This window comes from Ranitomeya variabilis, chromosome 7 (assembly GCF_051348905.1).
Source record: "Ranitomeya variabilis isolate aRanVar5 chromosome 7, aRanVar5.hap1, whole genome shotgun sequence".
NCBI lineage: Eukaryota > Metazoa > Chordata > Amphibia > Anura > Dendrobatidae > Ranitomeya > Ranitomeya variabilis.
The window spans coordinates 42,443,485-42,463,700 of NC_135238.1; the positions used below are offsets into that span (position 1 = coordinate 42,443,485).

Here is a 20,216-nt window from a genome sequence, read left to right on the forward strand (position 1 = left end):
TTTAATTGTATGCAACAATATTTTGAAATGCATAAAAATGTGATGACCCTGATAAAGAAGCTGTCTAGGAGAGGTTTCCGACCTCACAGTAATTCCTCATCTATCACCATAAATGTCAGATCAGTGGGGTCCCCACCATCTTTAGAAGCCAGTCCTAAGCCCCTCACTGTGGTTGGCCATGTGGGGTGCAGCTTCATTTAAAATCTATGCGACTCCTGGAGACCGCGGAGTCCATCAGCCTTGCAGACATTATCAGAGGTGAGTGATTGCGCCCCATTGCATACAGAGGAATGGGGGGACTCGAGGTCCCAATGAATATAAAAAAATAAAGAAATCCCCAGTTAAAGTGCACAGAAAATAATGGATATGCTGTGGGCTTAAAATCTGTGTCGATCCTCATGTAGATTTTATTCCACGGGGTGTAGATGAGATTTGTTTAACTCCTCGTCCACGTTGCTACTACTGTATTACGCTGCAGATTTTCCACCAGAAATCCAGACAAGAAATCGCTTAATGCACCCGTAAGGTCTCGGCCTGGAGTCGCTTCCTTCTCCAACATCACTTCCCGACCTTCACCATTCAGCTAAAGATGCACCACACAAATGTCCTTCTCTACCTATGATGCCATAAATGGGGTTGGCTACTCCTTTTTTACTGATAGCCTATTCTTAGGACAGATCATCAATATCTAATCGGTTGGGGTGCGATACCCCACATCCCCGATGGATCAGATGTTACAGGATGCAGCCGGAACACAGGAGCTCCATCAAAACTATAGTGACCATGGCGGGCACCGTAGATCAACCCCTTATTTATTTGATAGGAGGTGGAATGGCAGTACCCGCCAGCGGTCACTATAGAAATGGTTGAGCTGCTATGTTCTGGTAGTATCCGAGAACTTTAACCTCCATATATCTTATGCTCACGATACCATTAACCTCTATATGTACTCTGCTCATGATAGAGTTATCCCTTGCATGTATTGTGCCCATGATACCATTAACTTCTGCATGTGATACCATTGTCCTCTGCATGCGATACAGCTATCCTCTGGATGTACTGTTCCCTTGATACCATTGTCCTCTGCATGTGATACCATTATCCTCTGGATGCACTGTGCCTGTGATACTGTTATCCCATGTATGCACTGTGCCCATGATACTATTATCCTCCGCAAGTGACATCGTTATCCTCTGCATGTGATACTGTTATTCTCTACATGTACTCTGCATGTGATACTGTTATTCTCTACATGTACTCTGCATGTGATACCATTATCCTCTGCATGTACTGTGCCCATGATACAGTTATCCTATGTGTGCACTGTGCCCATTAATGATACTATTATCCTCTGCATGTGACAAAGTTATCCTCTACATGTACTCTGCATGTGATACCATTATTCTCTGGATGCACCGTGCCTGTGATACCATTATCTTCTGCATGTGATACCCTTATCCTCTACATGTACTCTGCATGTGATACCGTTTTCCTCTGGATATACTGTGGCCATGATACCACTATCTTCTGCATTTGATACCGCTATCCTCTGCAAGTGATACCATTATCGCCTGCATGTATTGTGCCCCCGATACCATTATCCTCTGGATGCACTGTGTCCATGATACCATTATCCTCTGTATGTGATAGTTAAGCCCTGCATGTACTCTGCACATGATACCATTAACCTCTGCATGCGCTGTGCACATACCATTATCCTCTGCATGTGATACCGTTATTCCCTGCCTGTAACGTGCTCATGATACAGTTATCCTCTGCATGTACACTGCTATACTGAGAGCTCGCTACTCTCTTACCTGCTTCATTCTCTATTGTGAAAAATAGCATTGACAGATTCCCGAAATGGAGCAGAAGGGTGAAAAAAATTCTCAACAACTGATCGCAGAGACTTTACTCAAATAGTCATTACCTGTTAATGCTTGAGACACTTCCAGAATTTGACCGGTCGCTTTCTCTAGGAACCAAAATGGCTTTCCACATTTTCCCACTGAGCTCACTTGGAGTGACACCTTGCCGAAAATATACTGCCCTGTCTTCATAGCCGATGCCCCAGACCTAAATGAGATAAGAAAATATATTTAATCCAGACATACGGAATCACTTCATGCACCAATGTGCCAAGATCATATACAATTCCTGAAATACTCTGCACTGCCAGAAGCATTTCAGAGACAATCATCAGGGAAAATAGACAAAAGGTTTGCCCCATTTGTGGCATATGGACAGAATAAGGCATAAATGTCTGACAGATGTGGGTCTTACTCCTGGGAGTCTCATCTATGGTACCACAATATGTTATAAATGATGTCCCGGACGGGAGCAGCCCTATAGAGCTATAATCCCGACATATATATTCCAATGCAGGTCCTTTGTCTCGTCTTATACCATAGGGTCATTGTAACATTCTGACTACACGTCTAGTTTGTACATTACCTGATCATTGAGTCCAACGCTCAACATTGCCAGTTCTCCCACCATTTCAATCCAGCTGGTACCACATGGGTTGTGTGAGTTTATTCCTCTTCTAAACCAGACCTGGATAAATGTAAAAAAAGGAGAAGAAAAATATCACACAGGGTTCAGGTCGTTCGTGCGCAATTGGACAATTAAGGCTGCAGACATGATGGACACCTTCAAAGACATTTTTGTTTTTCCTTGAAAGGGAACCTGATAACAGGATTTACCTCTACGGGATGTTAGTGTCTTTTTTTTTTTTTAAAAGGTACTTTGCGTAAAATCTCCTTCCCAAAGCCTTCATTGGGGAGACACAGGAGACCATGGGTGCATGCTGCTGCCACTAGGCAAAAAAAACTAGCACCTCCTCAACAGTATAAAACCACCAAATGAGAAAGCAGTAGGAGAAGCCACAGAAACATTAACTTGAACAAACCCAACATAGCCAAAACAAGGGCGGGAACTGTGACCCCCCATGAAGGCTCCAAGAAAGATTTTACAGTAAGTACCCAAAATCGTCCTTTATCACTTCACTGGGGGGACACAGGAGACCATGGGATGTCCTAAAGCAGTACCAAATGTGGGAAAGAGAAAAAACGGAAGATTGCCCAGAACAGTACGAAGCCTGAGGGAACAAAGAGTTGGAAAGTCTGAAAGTTCCTGTGAGAGAAAGAGAAAGACGCAGAGCCCAGACAAAGTCCAACTTGTGGAGGGATTGTTCTCAAGTATGAGTTGGAGATGGACAGAAGGATGGAAGGACTATGTCCTCGTTAAGGTGGAAACCACCTTCAAGAGAAAGTAAGGAATGCGATGTTGCACCACCTTGTCCTGGTGAAGGACAAACAAGGGCAAGAGGCACAAAAGAGCCACTAATGGCCGGATGGAGGTGATGGCCACTAGGAAGTGGCAATGGGAGAGAAACAAAGGAGGAATGTCAAAGAGCGTTTAGGACCTGGCTGAGCTCCTAGGAGTCCAAGGGAGGATGATGGGGCAGAGCACAGTAAGCAACCCCTATTAAAAGGTTCTGACCTGGGAGCGAGAAGCTAGGTTTCTCTGGAACAGGATTGACAAGGCGGAAACGTAGCCCTTGAGGGAACGGAGAGATTTGAAACCTAAATGAAGAAAGGTCAGAAGGGACGGAAGAGAAAAAGACATCGGAGCTGCGTGCTCGGCTTTGCACCAGCAAAAAAACCTTTCTAAGTGCAGTGGTAGATGCACTTTGATCATGGTGTGGATGACCTGGTCAGAGAAACCAGTGTGAATTCTGGTGGAAGCAAGGACCCTGGTAAAAGAGGTCTGTACAATCCGGGAGCTTCCAATGGACGTCTGCGATGAGGTTGATCACTTCTGCCTACCAAGCTATTCTGGGCCAGTCAGGAGACACAAGGATGACCATCAAAACAAATCATGAGGGGATCGAGAGACCTGGAGAAAAAGCAAGGAACTTTGTTATTCATCCTGAATGCCATCAGGTCGCCGTCAGGTGTGTCCCACTTTAGACAGATTTGCCTGAAAACAGTTGGGTTCAGGGACCACTCTTCTGAGGAGAAACTCTGACGACTTAGGAAGTTGATCCGGTGGAGAGAAGGATTAGTAGTCTGGGAAGGGGGGGGGGGGGGAGTAGTAGTGAGTCCTAGCTTGCCATCCAAGCTGGGTTGGGGGTGGGGAGAATTCTAGTCCTGTAGCGGTCCTCTTCAAATGTAGACGGTCTTCAGGGGCCCTCAAGAGGTCACTGGGATTGGTCCGTGTTCCCCCTCGGCACCATTTCGCTATCGTGGACAAGTGGTCCGTCTTGTAGCCACCCCGAGACACTCTTCATGCATTAGGGAGTATGGACTTGCCGCTTAGAAACGAGGGTACGATGTGGAGGACCACACTGTTCTCTCGTTTTATTTAGGTTCCCCTTGTGTTCTTCCAACAAAGACTTTGGATACCAATTGACTGAATGATCTCCAATAAGTATCCAGAAAATAAGTCATAGACCAAACTCTTGTCTACCGAGTGTACGTACTGGACGAAAATATTATCAATCTTATAAGTTGTATTTGTTGAAGTTATATTTTTTTAAGAATTTTGCAATAAAAATGATATATTAAATACATTTTAAAAAAATGGCCCATCATCCACGACAGTACTCCATGGAAGTCGGAGCAGAGCACTGTGAACTTTCGACAACCTGTCGACATCCTGGGTGCCTCTTCTGATTAGTAGCTGGAGTGATGCACGTCACGACATGGTCATAAAGTCGCGGAGGTCTGACAATCGGAAGATGCCGGCAGGTAGTTGGGGATTCGCAGACCTCTGATCCGGCTGTCACAGAGTACGAACGTGACCGCTGGACCAGGGGGCTACAAATAGTTTTGCTCAACTCTAATCCTTTATTATGCAATCAATGGAAGCAGAGGTGAGAAAACGCACATCTCGGCTATCGCGTGACTTACTTTGCGTTCTTTAGTCACAGCCCAAACTACGTGAACACCAACTGACACATGCATGATCCCGTCTTCGGGTGTGGGGGCTTCCACAATCTCCCATGAAGTGCCTGAGAAAGACACCATACCTTAGATCACAGACTTTCATAAAGACATCATGCGTCAGCTCTGGGTAAGCAATACAAAAAGTTATGATAGAATCACAGTATTCTCTGCTGCAGATCTAGCAGAGCTCAGAATGCTGAGCTGTACATATATATTGTACACAGAAAGCTGCTAATCAGGGGCGAGGGACTGGTTGGACCAGGAGGTACGAGACACCGAGTCCTGTAGTGATAATCTCCTGCTGATAAAACAAAATGCAGCCTAGTAAGTGACACATTGCTGGAATCAGGATCTCTACCCCTACATCATACTGCTCTGAGATCACACAGCAAACTCCTGCTGACAGTCGATTTGTCAAAATAAGTCTTAAAGTGTCTCTAAACTCCTTTTTTCCCCCAGTCTACTTGCTCAGCTTCAGTTGTACTTATTAAATGTCTATACTTAGAGTACGGATTCTCTCGGTGGAGGGGGCACCAAAGGATATGTGATCAACATGAAAGTAGTGGACAAATCCTTTAGAAGGGTTTTCCAAAGATAGCGGAAGACCTTACTGACCACTGGAGGTCAGACTGCTGGTACTCCCAGTGCCGCCAAGAACAGGGAGCGCCGGCTGATCAGAGCACAGCTCCATTCATTCTCCATGGGACTGCTGGAAAAAAGTCAAGAAAAGCGCTCAGCTATTTCCAGCAGTCCCACAAACAATGACTTGAGGGGCAGTACCCCCACTCCATTTAGTGACTCATCCACTGGGTTACTAGGGACCCCACGTGATCAATAAGTTATCCCCTATCCTGATCATTGGGATCATTTCCAATTTTGGGAAAACCCGGAGACTAAGCCCCGAAATATTACACCCAACTCCTAGTGACTCTACAGCAAAAACCGCACGTGTTACAGGCAGATTCTGCTGCAGATTTTACCCCTATTCACACTAAAGGGGTGAAATACACAGTGAATATTTGCAAAAAAAAATATTATCTATTTATAATAGATAGTGTATAATCAAGGGCTGGTGAAAAGAGAATATAAAAGAGCCCATGATCCGGTGAGCTTTACCTTTAGGGTTATTCCTGCCGATACCTTTCCTTACAATGGCCTGTCCTTCCCATAGAGCAGCCCAGAGGAGGTCATCGGGGCCGCAGCTTATCTGTATCACCTCGCTTGGCGTTTCTATTTCTGACCAAGATGATCCTTCAGGATTGTCATGGCAGACGTCTTCTCTGTACCAAACCTAAGGGAAAATGGGCAACGATGGGCATTTCACTGCCTCGTGCACACACGGTGCAAGCGGACATCACATTGAGATGGAGCCCAAACTAATCTGATGATTATAAGAAACTCCGCACGCGCGGATAGCACTCATACGTCATGTAGGTGTTATCTGAGCATGCTCGAGTCCTAATCGAGTATTTTGGGCGTGCTCGAAAAAAAATGCTCGACAGCTGCAACACATGCAAGGATTGCCTAACAAACACACAATCCCTGCCTGTATTGCTACTGTCGAACAACTGCGGCATATTTTTCAAGCACACCAAAATACTCGATTAGGACCCAAGCATGCTCAGATAACACCTTATACCAGAAAAATCACTAATCAGGACCCGCCATGGTTTACTTCCACAGGTTATTTACTTGCAGATGTCAACATGATGGCTGCCATGTTATGCCCTGGTACTTTATGCTATTTGCGTCCCACCCTGAATAAGCAGCGCACTACATCCATTGCGCAGGCAAGCTAAAGCCGCAGTTGACATAAAGTTATTTTCTGCAAGGACTGGCCACCGTACGCTACTTTTTAGTATTTTAAAAAGGAGTTCATGGTAGTGTTAAAATAACAACAAAAAAACTTTCTTATATTCACCTACTCGACCCCAACGCTCCTCAATTCTAATGCCAGTGTCATTGATTTCTTACACTTCTGGCATGTCACCACTGTAAACAATCAGCAGCTACAGATTGGCTGCAGCGGTCACATGCAATCTGAGCAGGAAGCGAAAATATTGAAGTCTGGATATTACAGTTATGCAACATCCCCCACTAGAATAGCAAGAAGATGGGTGGGAGACACCGGCTGTGAAAGCGGGGAGCAGAGAGGTCCAGTAGGGGAGTATATCTTTGTGTCTTTAAAATATTATTTAAAGACCACCATGGGCCCATTTTTAAAACAAAAATTTCCGTAAAGAGATAGTCCCATCTCCAAGATCCTATCCCAATATATAGTAAGTGAAATTGTAATAATATTCGCATATACCTCCAATTAGAAATGTAGTACAGTACTTCTGATTCGCTATGTTGTGCACCCCATGTGCAGGGCATTGCAGTAGCTTAGGTATCCATGGTTATGACCACTCATATAGTGACAGTTAGTTGTCAGTGGTCGTAACCATGGATACCTAAGCTGCTGAAATGCTCTGCACATGGGGTGCACAACATAGCGAATCAGAAGAACTATACTACATTTCTAATTGGAGGTATTTGCTAATATTATTACACCTACTACATATTGGGATAGGAATACTGCTTTAAAGTCATACAGCGGGAGGACTTCTAATCCTCTCGTCTTGCATAGTTTTAATCCGCAAAGTGGCTACACCTTGATCAATCAGTGGAACTTGTGTGTCCTCCCCCCTAAAAAAAAAAAATCACGCACATACCTTCCCCTGCAAAGAGACGGTCCAAATAGACAGCCGCCCCACAGGTTCATCGGTGATCTCCCATCCTCCAACTGATATGTCATTAAAGGGATCTGGTAACTGATCTTTCTCGATGTGCGAGGAAATCTAAGAGACGAATAAAAGGGATTATTAGACCCTCAGTGCGTTTTGCCTTATGATGTAGTGTGAGACATAGTGACTAGGCCTCGCACAACATCATGGCAAAGCTGGGGTCTGATAAGCAGATGAGATGCCAGGCAGAAACTTGCCAGCACGGAAGCGAATCCTGCCCTGGTCCAGAGGTGAAGGATTTGGACCCATAGAGAACGTGCACAGTGGCAGCACACAAGCTCGAGCACAGTGGCAGCGCACACGCTCGCCCACCGAGCCACACAAACATCTCTACCTGTTTCTATTCAATTATCTTATCAATTTGTCTTTAAATCTGGATATTTATATATACCAAGCCAAGGAGTCTCTTAGTGTAACCCTCACGTTATTCTCCACATTCCTAAGAACATGTACCTTTGCCCAGGTGTTTCTAGACTTGTATTGTCTGTACCGGATCCATCTCCTGCGTCGCACACAGGAATTCCACTTCTTATCCTTCGTGTACGTTGCAGGGAAATCTATAGCATAAGTCCATCCCTGCAAAGAGTATGTGAAGAAAGGTGTGATGTGATGGTTTGATGTGACATGCAAGAAAATCAGCCAAATTCTAAAATGTATCAAAGTCGTTAACAGAAAGATGATGATACAGGTTCAGTGAGTTCTGTGTGATCCTCTAAAAAGAAAGACACTTGAAGACGACTTTTAAAGCTTAGACTAGCCGGCCTTGCGGGAGGCTCTCTGAAGACTAGCCGGCCTTACGAGAGGCTCTCCAAAGACTAGCCGGCCTTACGAGAGGCTCTCCAAAGAGAAGTCGGCCTTACCGGAGGCTCTCCAAAGACTAACCGGCCTTACGGGAGGCTCTCTAAAGACTAGTCGACCTGACGGGAGGCTCTCCAAAGACTAGCCGGCCTTACGGGAGGCTCTCCAAAGACTAACCGACCTTACGGGAGGCTCTCCAAAGACCAGCAGGCCTTACGGGAGGCTCTCCGAAGACGGGAGGTTCTCCACAGAGTATCCGTCCTTACAGGAGGTCCTCTACAGACTTAACCGCCCTTACAGGAGCTCCTCCACAAACTAGCCACCCATACAGGAGGTTCTCTACAGAGTAGCCGCCCTTACAGGAGGTTCTCCACAGACTAGCCACCCTTACAGGAGGTTCTCCACAAAGTAGCCGCCCTTACAGGAGGTTCTCCAGAGTAGCCGCCCTTACAGGAGGTCCTCTACAGACTAAACGCCCTTACAGGAGCTCCTCCACAAACTAGCCACCCATACAGGAGGTTCTCCACAAAGTAGCCGCCCTTACAGGAGGTTATCCACAGAGTGGCCGCCCTTACAGGAGGTTCTCCACAAAGTAGCCGCCCTTACAGAAGGTTCTCCACAGAGTAACCGCTCTTACAGGAGGTTCTCCACAGAGTAGCTGCCCTTACAGGAGGTTCTCCACAGACTAGCAGCCCTTACAGGAGGTTCTCCACAGAGTAACCGCTCTTACAGGAGGTTGTCCACAGAGTAGCTGCCCTTACAGGAGGTTCTCCACAGAGTAGCTGCCCTTACAGGAGGTTCTCCACAGACTAGCAGCCCTTACAGGAGGTTCTCCACAGACTAGCAGCCTTTACAGGAGGTTCTTTACAGACAAGAGTTTCGCTGAAGACTACCATAGCTTACAGGACGTTCTATACAGAGTAGCAGACCTTACATGAATAGTTGTTCCACTTCCCCAACAGAGTAACCGGCACTGTATTATGTCTATTCTGTATAAGATGTAATCTTTTCCTGCTGTTGGCAGTTTTTACATGGGTCACTTACCCCTTTCTCTGTGGGTTCTCCTCCTATATTCTCATCCACGTACCAATCGGACTCCCACTCCCAGTGCGATGAGGGTAGAATAAAACTGTCTAGAGGTTGGTGTCTGAATCCAGTGACATCGCTCCACTGCCAGCGGTCACTGGGCAAAAGCCTCTCACAAAAGCCATCCACCGGATTCCAGCGCTGTAAACATCGGCAGAACAAAGAGGGCGGAATTAAAGGGATATTGCGTTAACGTGGGAGACCTGACCAATGGCATTCTCTCTACAATAACTACAGTACGCTGCATCATCCTCGGCAACTCGACGTATCAGACAAGGTGCTAGGGATTCCGGAAAGTGGCAATCACTAGCTGGGACTTGTAGTGCATGACGCTAGAAGTCCGTACCTGATTCTCATACGTCTCTTCTTGGTATCGGATTGGTAAGTCGCTGGCATGGACATAGACATATATCTGATGGTTGCAGGCGACTCCCCAGCAGCAGGCCTGAACGGCAGAAACGCGCTTGAACTCCAGCTGTCCGTCCTTACACAGTTCCCATTGTTGCCCTTCTGTGGAGAGCGTGTACACCTTGCCCCAAATATCAGACGCCCACACTATGGTACTTGGCATTCTCCTGGCCAAACACAACAAGGTAAATAACTGGTGAGAAATCCGAAAGTAACCGAGATCAGTCAACAGCAATCTGCACCTTACCCTATGAAAAAGCCTATAAAAAAGTAGTAAAATTTGATTTCCTTTATAGGATATTATTTTAACCCCTTCCCACTACGGCCAGTTTTCATTTTTAATATACATTTTTTTTTTCTTCCCTTCTTTGAAGAGTCATAATTTATTGTTTTTTCAGCAATATAAACCATATAAGTTTTTTTCTTTTTATGGGACAAGTTTTAGCCTTGAATGACACCATTCAATTTTTCATACAATGTCCTAAATAAAAATAAAAAAAAGGACAAATTGAAAAAAAAAAAAAAAAAAAAGTCATATTGCGATGAAAAATGTTACAAGACAACAATTTTTGGGGGGGGTTTTGCATTAAAAATGACCTGGCAACACGACTCTCCGGGTCACCACAATCATGATACTAAACTTGCTCACAATTATTTTTATTATTATTTAAATGGCAATTAAAAAATGTAAAAAAAAATCTGGAAAAAAAAAATGTCATTTGTGTCACCATATTCTAAGTCTCATAACTTTTTTTTAATTTTCCCAGGGCCTGTTTTTATTTTTGGTGCCAAGCTGTATGTTTTATTGGAACCATAGCCTTTTATTTATTGGGGGAGGTGGGGTGTAAAAACTGAAAAACAAAAATTTGGGCAATTTATTTTTTTTTTGGTTTATAGTTTGATAGATCGGCTATACACCTGCATGTGATATGTGTTGCATTTCTATTAGGAACGGGTTACAAAAAAAAAGGGCACATATACTCTATATAATACTCGATTGTATTGTCCATGTGGTTTACATGGGGACATTTTTTTTTCCTGCAAAATCATTTAACAATATTCACGACGCTACACTTTTCAGCTGCACCGTGGCCATTTAATTGCTGAATTGGAGGGCCCTACCCTAACAGGACCCTTCACAGCTCTGGAAATACTCTGCACCTTCTGATGAGAATGGAGTACGGAGCGAGGCTTTCTGATTCTTCCAGGTTGCGGAGTGTACAGCTCCTATTACCGCTGCTTGTTCAGGGTCTGCACGTAGCACACTCCGGTGATCTGCATCCTGGCAGGTGTCATCCATAGTCCAGGCACTGTACAGTAATCTGATCCAGAAATATGAGCTCCGCAGGCATGGAGCGCGGTTATAGACATTAACAAGATACAGACGGTAACTCAAGATCAGTGCAAAACGCATGGTGCAAATGTCAGCCCAGGTATAGATATAGGCGGAAGCAGGAATGCAGCCACAGCAATTTTTTCTACGTCTTGGAGTAAGATATTAAAAAGCAAAAAGTAAAAACGAAAAGTCATTTGTATTGGAGTCGTTCTAAAAAAATGCTATAAAATTGAGAAAAAAGACAAAAAAAAATCACATCTTTAGCCTGTTTTTTCTTTTGATCATTATTCCTCTATGCGTCTTTTTTAAAGGTTGTTATATACTGTATGTGATCACCTGTCGTTTTTTTATCTTTTTTTAATATTATGTTGGTGGTGTTTGAGTTTCCAGATGTTCTTGGCTGATTTTCCCAATCGCGCCCCTAGATAATTCACTGAGGGTTGTAGTTTGTAAAATGGGGTCAGGTTTCGCTGTTTGGACACTTCAGGGGCTCTGTCAATGTGATGTGGCACCCGCAAACCATTTCAGCAAATCTGCACTCCCAATATGACGTACCTTTGCTCCTGAGCCCTGCGGTGTACCCGAAAAGTATTTTCTGCCTACATATGTGGTATCTATGTAGTCAGTCGAAATTGTGTTATACATGGTGGGGTCCATTTTTCTCCTATTACCCCTTATAAAAATGTAAAATTTGGGGCTAAAGCAACATTCTACTGAACGCGGTTTTGCAGTCTTTGTAGCCCAGTGCAGTTTTTAAGATAGGATCTTGTTTACTTTTCTGACAAGGTCACTTCAAATATGAAGTAGTCCCTAAAAATATAGGTATTGTAAATTTAGTTGAAGAAAAAAAAATAAGAAAAATTGTTGCAAAATTTTGTAACGTTCTATCATTATAACAAAAGAAAAGGACGTTTCAAAAACTATGCAAACGTAAACTATACACATGGTAAATGTTATTACCGTAACTATTTTGTGTGGTGTGACTGCTGCATCAAAATTCTACTTTTAATAATTCCTAATTTTTCTACGCTTTTGCCAAATTTCTGAAATTTTCACAAATAAATTCAAAGCACATCGACCTAAATTTACCATTGACAAAGTACAATGTGTCACAAAAACAAAACAAAACTGAGAATCACTGGGATTGGTGGATGAATTCTGGAGTTATTGCCAACTTCAATGCAGCAAGTTGTTTAGTAAACAGTTTCGGTCTTTACCAAGGATACTCGCCACCTGGGAGTTGAGCGGAAACTTGGCAACAAGCTATAGACTTATGGAATCAAAGGGGTAGTCTTACGTTTGAAAGTTATCCTCCATGTTAACTTGATATGACCTGTTGTGAATTCCGTTCTTGGGCTCCCTCCTGTGGTTGTGAATGGTACTTTTGTGAGTTCTGTCCTTGGGCTCCCTCTGGTGGTTTCGAGTGGAACTGCTGCTCCTTGAGTTTAGCTGTAGCAGCTGCTTTCACTGATCGTCTCTCCTGGCTTTGCTATTTAACCTGGCTCTGGTCTTCAGTTCATGCCAGCTGTCAATGTTTCAGGGTTGGATTCAGATCTCTCCTTGGATTTCTCCTATGGCCTGTCCATTTCAGCAAAAGATAAGTTCTTGCTAGTTCTTGTTGTCCATTTGCTGTGGACTTTATTTCTCAGCCCATGTTATGTTTCTTTTTGTCCAGCTTGTCATCATGATATATTCAGGCTAGCTGGAAGCTCTGGGGAAGCAGATTTGCCCTCCACACCGTGAGTCGGTGTGGAGATCATTTTTGTAAACTCTGCGTGGAATTTTAGTTTTTAATACTGACTGCATAGTAACCTTTCCTATTCTGTCTATCTAGATTAGTATTGGCCTCCTTTGCTAAATTCTGTTTTCATTTCTGTGTATGTCATTTCCCTCTCCACTCACAGTCAATATTTGTGGGGGGCTGTCTTTCCTTTGGGGGTTTTCTCTGAGGCAAGATAGCTTTCTGTTTCCATCTTTAGGGGTAGTTAGTTCTCAGGCTGTGACGAGGTGTCTAGGGAGTGACAGGAACATCCCACGGCTATTACTAGTGTTGGTGTTAGGATTAGGAACTGCGGTCAGTAAAGATACCACCTCCTCAGAGCTCATCCCATATTGCTCCTTAACCACCAGGTCATAACAGTGACCGCTGAAGACCCCGGGGTTCATGGAAACTGGGGCTTCTCAGAGTGGAGCGGTGATCGAACATGCAAACTACAGCTCCATTCACTCTTAATGGGAGTGCCGGTTGTTGAGTGCTGCGATCAATGATTTTCAGCACTCCCATTAGAACGAATAGAGCGGCCGTGAATAAGATCCGACTTCTGTTCCATTCACACAGGGCTCTTCAGAACCCCCAATTCTTGGGAACGCCGATCCCTAGTGATCAGAGAGATATTTCCTCGCCTACACTTGAGAACACCCCTTTAAAAACCCAATGATCTTGAGAACAGAGAAGATTTTCAGCAAATTTTAGCCATGTTATAAGACGAGACAACTCATTTAACACCTCTCGGAAGGACGGATCTGACATTGCTGACTGGCTGGTATCTACGAGGATCCGAGAAGACAAATATATAATTGTCCTGGATGCTTTGTCATGATGCAATTTAGGGAAGAACGAGTCTTGGCAGAGGAGACCGTGCAGTGAATTACTCTTCTAATTTACCACTTTCACTTCCTATAAATAATGTAAGAACAGAAGCCTGGTGTGCTGCATTACCGTGCAGACGTCATACCGCTATACTACTGGTTTCACATCTGTGTTTTTCAGTTTGAGATGTGCGGAACGTCTGTATGTCTCTTGACCTCAACTCATGGGTTTGCATGGGCCTGTTGGGTTTGAGTCAGGAGACTCGTGGTCATTCCGTACCCAGACGTAAGACACGGATGCATCAAACCGGGCTGTAGTGTCGTAGGTAATTATGCGATCATGCTGCCATATGCGGATTATGGATGTCCAGCCGCAGGGACCTCATGATCACAAGAAGGAAGGGGCTGCTGAAGTGCAAATACTCTGCAGAGGACCTTAGCCAAGATGGGCCGCAACCATGTGGTGACTTTGGCCAAAAATTACAGTATGTCGATGATACAGTTGTGTGAAAAAGTGTTTATCCCCTTCCTGATTTACTTTTTTTTTTGCATGTTTATCACACTTAAATGTTTCAGATCACAAAAAAAAAAAAAATTAGACAAAAATAACAGCATGATGTCTGGCTTTTGAGGATCCTTTGGTCTACTTCACTTTGTCAGGCAGGTCCTATTTAAGTGATTTCTTGATTGAGAACAGGTGTGGCAGTAATCAGGCCTGAGTGTGTCCAGGGAATTTGAATTCTGCCTCCAAAAGATGTGATAAACTACAGTTAATTTATGTTTTGGGGGGCAATCACCACATTGGCCTTTAGGTTTGTATTTATTTTTCCCTTAATAATAAAGAACTTCACTTATAAACGGCATTTTTTGTTTACTTGTGTTGTCTTTTCATTTGTTTGGCGATCTGAAACATTTTAGTGTGACAAATGTGCAAAAGAATAGGAAATCAGGAAGGGGCAATCACTTTTTTACACCACTGTACATTGCAATGTAAGGAAAGTGAAGGTGGTCCCGCAAGTTATGCCGACATACAAGTCACAAAAGATACAAAGCTGCTGGAATTTTTACAACGTGGGGCCACCATAGTCCATGGGTCGCTCTCACTCTCTAGAACCACTCACTTATGAGGCAGATGGAGACACTTTGGACTGGTCTATGTTCTGGCTGTGTCACTCTTTTAGGCATCATTTTTGCGTGCAACTGTGGGCGACCACAGATCTGTGAACGCCTAAAATGAATGACACCGCCGGAACCGGACAACAAATGGACCCCAAAGTGTTTCCATCTGCCTCATTATGGTGGGTGGTTCTGTTGGGGATTTCGCATGAATCTAATTTTTGTGGGATTCACATGGAAACCCCGAGGTAAGTGCTCAGAATAGAACACAAGAATGTGATCCAGCCTTATACTGGAAGCGATAAAAAAATATTATGTACCCCAAAGTGTTACCAATAAAAACCCTAATTTATCCCGCACAAAACCAGTCCCCACTCAGGTCCATCATCTGCTGGAAATATAGGAAGTCCCCACGTTACTGCTAGAACAAAGACTCTGGAAAAGTGGCATGGCTCCCGCCCCTCAAATAAAATTCATTGAGTTCTGCGCTCCCAAATCCAAATGCCTCCTTCCTCCTGAGCCCCCCTGTGCCTAAACCACAGAAAGTGGCCACATGTTTGGCATTATCGTCTCAATTTTATAAAATTCTGTGAGGCACCTGTGGGTTCAAAATACTCTCTACTCCGCTAGATGAATTATTTAGGTACTGTAGTTTCCACAATGGAGTTACCTGGGGGGGTTGGGGTTTCTCCTGATCTGGCACCTCAGGGGCTCAGATAATGGAGCCTGGAATCTACTCAGTACACAGTAGTGTACAGCCACATATGGGGTACTGCCACATTTGGGAAAAATTGCATAACAAATTATGGGGTCTATTTTCTCCTTTTACCCCTTGTGGAAATTAAAAATTGGGGCTAAAACAGTATTTTAGTGGGAAAAAAAAATGTTTTCATATCTAAATGATATAGTTTTGTGAATCACCTGTAGGTTAAAAATGCTCAGTATACCAATAGATGAATTCCTTGAGGGGTGTAGTTTCCAAAATGGGGTCACTTGTCGGGGGTTTCTTCTGTTTGGGCATCTTAGGGCCCTGCAAACGCGACATGGCTTCCACAATCTATTTCAGCCAAATTTTTTACATAAAATTCAAATGGTGGCTCCTTCCCTTCTGAGCTCTGACGTTTGTTCAAACGGGTTTATGAACACATGTGGGGTAACTGCATGCTAAGAAGAAACTGGGTAAGAAATTGCGGGGTCCATTTTCTCAGGATAACCCTTATAAAAGTGAAAAAATTGTGACTAAAGTAACGTCTTACAGGAAAAATTACATACATGCAATTTACATACTTGTTATGTGCAGACTAGACGTGCACAGCCAGAGATGTCTAGTTGGATTGTGGCCGGGAGTATGCAAATCGTCTATTTGCATTCACATGACCGGCGCTGACACAGTGCGCAGTGCGTGCAATGTAATGATTCACAAGTCTGCTGTCTCTTAAATGCCGTTATAATTGCTGACTGCAGCATTTAAGAATTTAAAAGGGTTGTCCGTCCTTCGGGCACAAGTCTGCAGTCACTCTATGTGACTGCAGACTTGTGAATCCGCACAGCGTGCACAGTAAATGCTGGATGGATTCTCCGATGCCGGAAGTGTTACTGCAAGTAAGCAGTTGGCATACATGCGGTCAAGTGCAGACTAGACATGCACAGCCACAGACGTCTAGTCAGATTGTGTCCGGGAGTATGCAAATCGTCTACATGCAGTCACATGATCAGAGCTGACACAGTGTGTGCGATGTGATGATTCACTCTGTGGGACTGCAGACTTGTACCCCATTACGGACAACCCTTTTAAACTTATAAACGCTGCTATCAACCATGACAACGGCATGGTTTCAAGAGGCTGGAAATATGGGAGCGCATCCGTTCCAAAACCCTTTGCCTCCCTGCAACATCATTGTTTGGTGGCTATGGATCAGCCATAGCAGCTGGGGGTCCTGCTCCTGGACCTTATGTCTGCCATGTCGGTCGCCTGTGTCGGGGCCTCGTAGGAGATAAGTGATTTACTGCAATATTACAAATTCAAGTCTCCTAGCAAGACCAAGAAAAAAAAAAAATGTTAAAAAATATAATTTAAAATAAATAAATAAACAAAAAAAATAAAAGTTCCTATTATGTCTCTCACTCCCTTTTTTCCATTCCATAACACAAGAAAAAAAAAAATCTAAAAAATAAAATTAAAACATTCAGTCTCGTTGCACGTGTAACTGTGCATACTGCTGAGGAATAATGATATTAAATAATATAAAAAAATATAAATAAACGGCACATCGTGTATGGAGCGGAGTCGTGTGTGTACGAGGTGTACGGAGTGGAGTCGTGTGTGTACGAGGTGTACGGAGCGGAGCCGCGTGTGTATGAGGTGTACAGAGCAGAGCCGTGTGTATACAAGGTGTATGGAGCGGACGCTGGCTGTGTCGGATCGGAGCAGATATTGCTCCTCACTCTGACACTGACTGGCACAGGAGACACGGAGAGGTCTTTATCAGTGGCGTATCACAGCTGCAGCGACGTGAGCAGTCAGCGGCGCAGCTGGATGACATCATTCAGCGCCGCGGGAGTGGAAGCTGCCGGCAGCTGCGAGGGAGCGCGGTGAAAGGTGTGTGTGTGTAGTGATGGAGAAGGCAATGATGTTGGTGGGGTAACCATGTGTGGCCATTATACTGTACCCAGCTTCTTGTGGGGCCATTATACTGTAAAAAGCATCATGTGAGCTCATTATACTGTATGGACCATCACGTGGGGCCAGTATACTGTATGCAGCATCATGTGGGGCCATTATACAGTATGGAGCATCATGTGGAGCCATTATACTGTACACAGCATTATGTGGGGTCATTATACAGTATGGAGCATCATGTGTGGCCATTATACAGTATGCAGCATCATGTGGGGCCAGTACACTGTACGCAGCATCATGTGTGGCCATTATACAGTATGGAGCACTATGTGTGGCCATTATTCAGTAAGGAGCATCATGTGTGGCCATTATACAGTATGGAGCATCTTGTGGGGCCATTATACAGTATGGAGCATTTTGTGGGGCCATTATACAGTATGGAGCATCTTGTGTGGCCATTATACAGTATGGAGCATCAGGTGAGGCCATTATACAGTATGGAGCATCTTGTGGGGCCATTATACAGTATGGAGCATCATGTGTGGCCATTATACAGTATGGAGCACTGTGTGGCCATTATACAGTATGGAGCATCATGTGGGACCATTATACAGTATGGAGCATCATGTGTGGCCATTATACAGTATGGAGCATCATGTGGGGCCATTATACAGTATGCAGCATCATGTGGGGCCATTATACAGTATGGAGCATCTTGTGGGGCCATTATACAGTATGGAGCATCATGTGGGTCCATTATACAGTATGGAGCATCTTGTGTGGCCATTCTACAGTATGGAGCATCATGTGGGGCCATTATACAGTTTGGAGCATCATGTGGGGCCATTATACAGTATAAAGCACTGTGTAGCCATAATTTTTTTGTTTATAAAACATTGTGATCAGCAGTGCTAAATGGGTGTGGTTGGGGCGTGACTAGTTGTGAAATGGGTGTGGTCAGTGGCGTGGCCTAAAATTCAGCGCGGCGCGCTGCACGCACCAATAACTTTGTCCCTCTTTCCCTTCCTCAAAAGTTGGGAGGTATGTATATATATATAAATTATGGGGAAAGAATAAAGTTATAGCTTAGGGAGGACGAGGAGGAAAAAGCCAAGAGGGGCATATACCTGGGGTCAGCGGGGGTTATTGGACAATGGTGGTCCGCACTTTTTTTTAAGCCACTTTTTGATGACAGATACATTAAACTGCATATAAGAGACCACCATATAATAATAATAATAAATAATAATAATTTTATTTATATAGCGCCAACATATTCCGCAGCGCTTTACAACTTATAGAGGGGACTTATACAGACAATAGACATTACAGCATAACAGAAATCACAGTTCAAAACAGATACCAGTAGGAATGAGGGCCCTGCTCGCAAGCTTACAAACTATGAGGAAAAGGGGAGACACAAGAGGTGGATGGTAACAATTGCTTTAGTTATTTGGACCAGCCATAGTGTAAGGCTCGGGTGTTCATGTAAAGCTGCATGAACCAGTTAACTGCCTAAGTATGTAACAGTACAGACACAGAGGCTATTAACTGCATAAAGTGTATGAGAACATGATGGAGACCATCATGTTATAGGACCATATGGTCCTATAACACATGGACATCCCCTTGAAGGCTGGTGTGGTGCTATGTACTGGGAGCTGGGGGTCTCACCTCCCCCCATAAAACACAGAAGCCCTCAAAAAGTGGTGTAATTACCCAGAGTGTCCGGAAGGGGCGCACAGATTGGGGCTCATCCTCATTAACCCCTCCCACTCCAAGGTCTCCACAATGACCCCAGTAAGGACACCTTGTAAAGGCCGTACGGATGGCCGCCGCTTACCTTGCCGCCCCTGGCACCCGGTATAATGACACGTAGGAGGGCGGCCCCGGTCACCTGCACACACATAGGAGATGTTGACACAGCGCAGCCATTGCAGTTTTTTTTTTTCCCGTCCCTCCCTGGAGCAGACACGTGGGTGCGACAGCTCCGAGCTGTGAGCGCTGCTATTGGCTGCTTCTGTCTTGACCTGCGCTGTGATTGGTGGAGAGAATCTCTACGTCAAATTACATGACAAAATATAACAGCAGCGCAGTCAGGTTGTGTCCAGACTAGAGACGAGAGGAGAGTGCGGGGGTCAGGAGGGGAGAAGCTGAGGGCCGGGGAGGAGGAGAGGCTGAGGGCCGGGGAGGAGGAGAGGCGAACTCCCCAAATATTAGCATTAATATCAGCGTCATTTACCTCACAATAATATTAGCATTAATATCAGCGTCATTTACCTCACAATAATATTAGCATTAATATCAGCGTCATTTACCTCACAATAATATTAGCATTAAAATCAGCGTCATTTACCTCACAATAATATTAGCATTAATATCAGCGTCAGTTACCTCACAATAATATTAGCATTAATATCAGCGTCATTTACCTCACAATATGACGTAATAACACGGAAAAGTTGTCGAAAGAATAAAATGGCGCCATTCATTTCACCACATAATCCAACAAATGGCTGTTTTTA

At 44.2% G+C, this 20,216-nt stretch overlaps 1 protein-coding gene across 1 annotated transcript in view; it reads right to left on the reverse strand.

Moving 5' to 3' along the window:
* TECPR1 (tectonin beta-propeller repeat containing 1) overlaps positions 1 to 19,669 on the reverse strand; it is a 56,742-nt gene extending 37,073 nt beyond the window's left edge. Inside the window, exons 1-9 of the mRNA XM_077274940.1 lie at positions 19,535 to 19,669; positions 9,969 to 10,197; positions 9,581 to 9,763; positions 8,192 to 8,314; positions 7,667 to 7,792; positions 6,069 to 6,243; positions 4,917 to 5,017; positions 2,455 to 2,556; positions 1,931 to 2,076 (exon numbers count right to left, since the gene is read on the reverse strand). Of these exons, the coding sequence (XP_077131055.1) occupies positions 1,931 to 2,076; positions 2,455 to 2,556; positions 4,917 to 5,017; positions 6,069 to 6,243; positions 7,667 to 7,792; positions 8,192 to 8,314; positions 9,581 to 9,763; positions 9,969 to 10,193 (1,181 nt within the window). The 5' untranslated portion in view covers positions 10,194 to 10,197; positions 19,535 to 19,669. The remainder of the gene's footprint in view (positions 1 to 1,930; positions 2,077 to 2,454; positions 2,557 to 4,916; positions 5,018 to 6,068; positions 6,244 to 7,666; positions 7,793 to 8,191; positions 8,315 to 9,580; positions 9,764 to 9,968; positions 10,198 to 19,534) is intronic.
* Positions 19,670 to 20,216: the final 547 nt, after the last annotated feature.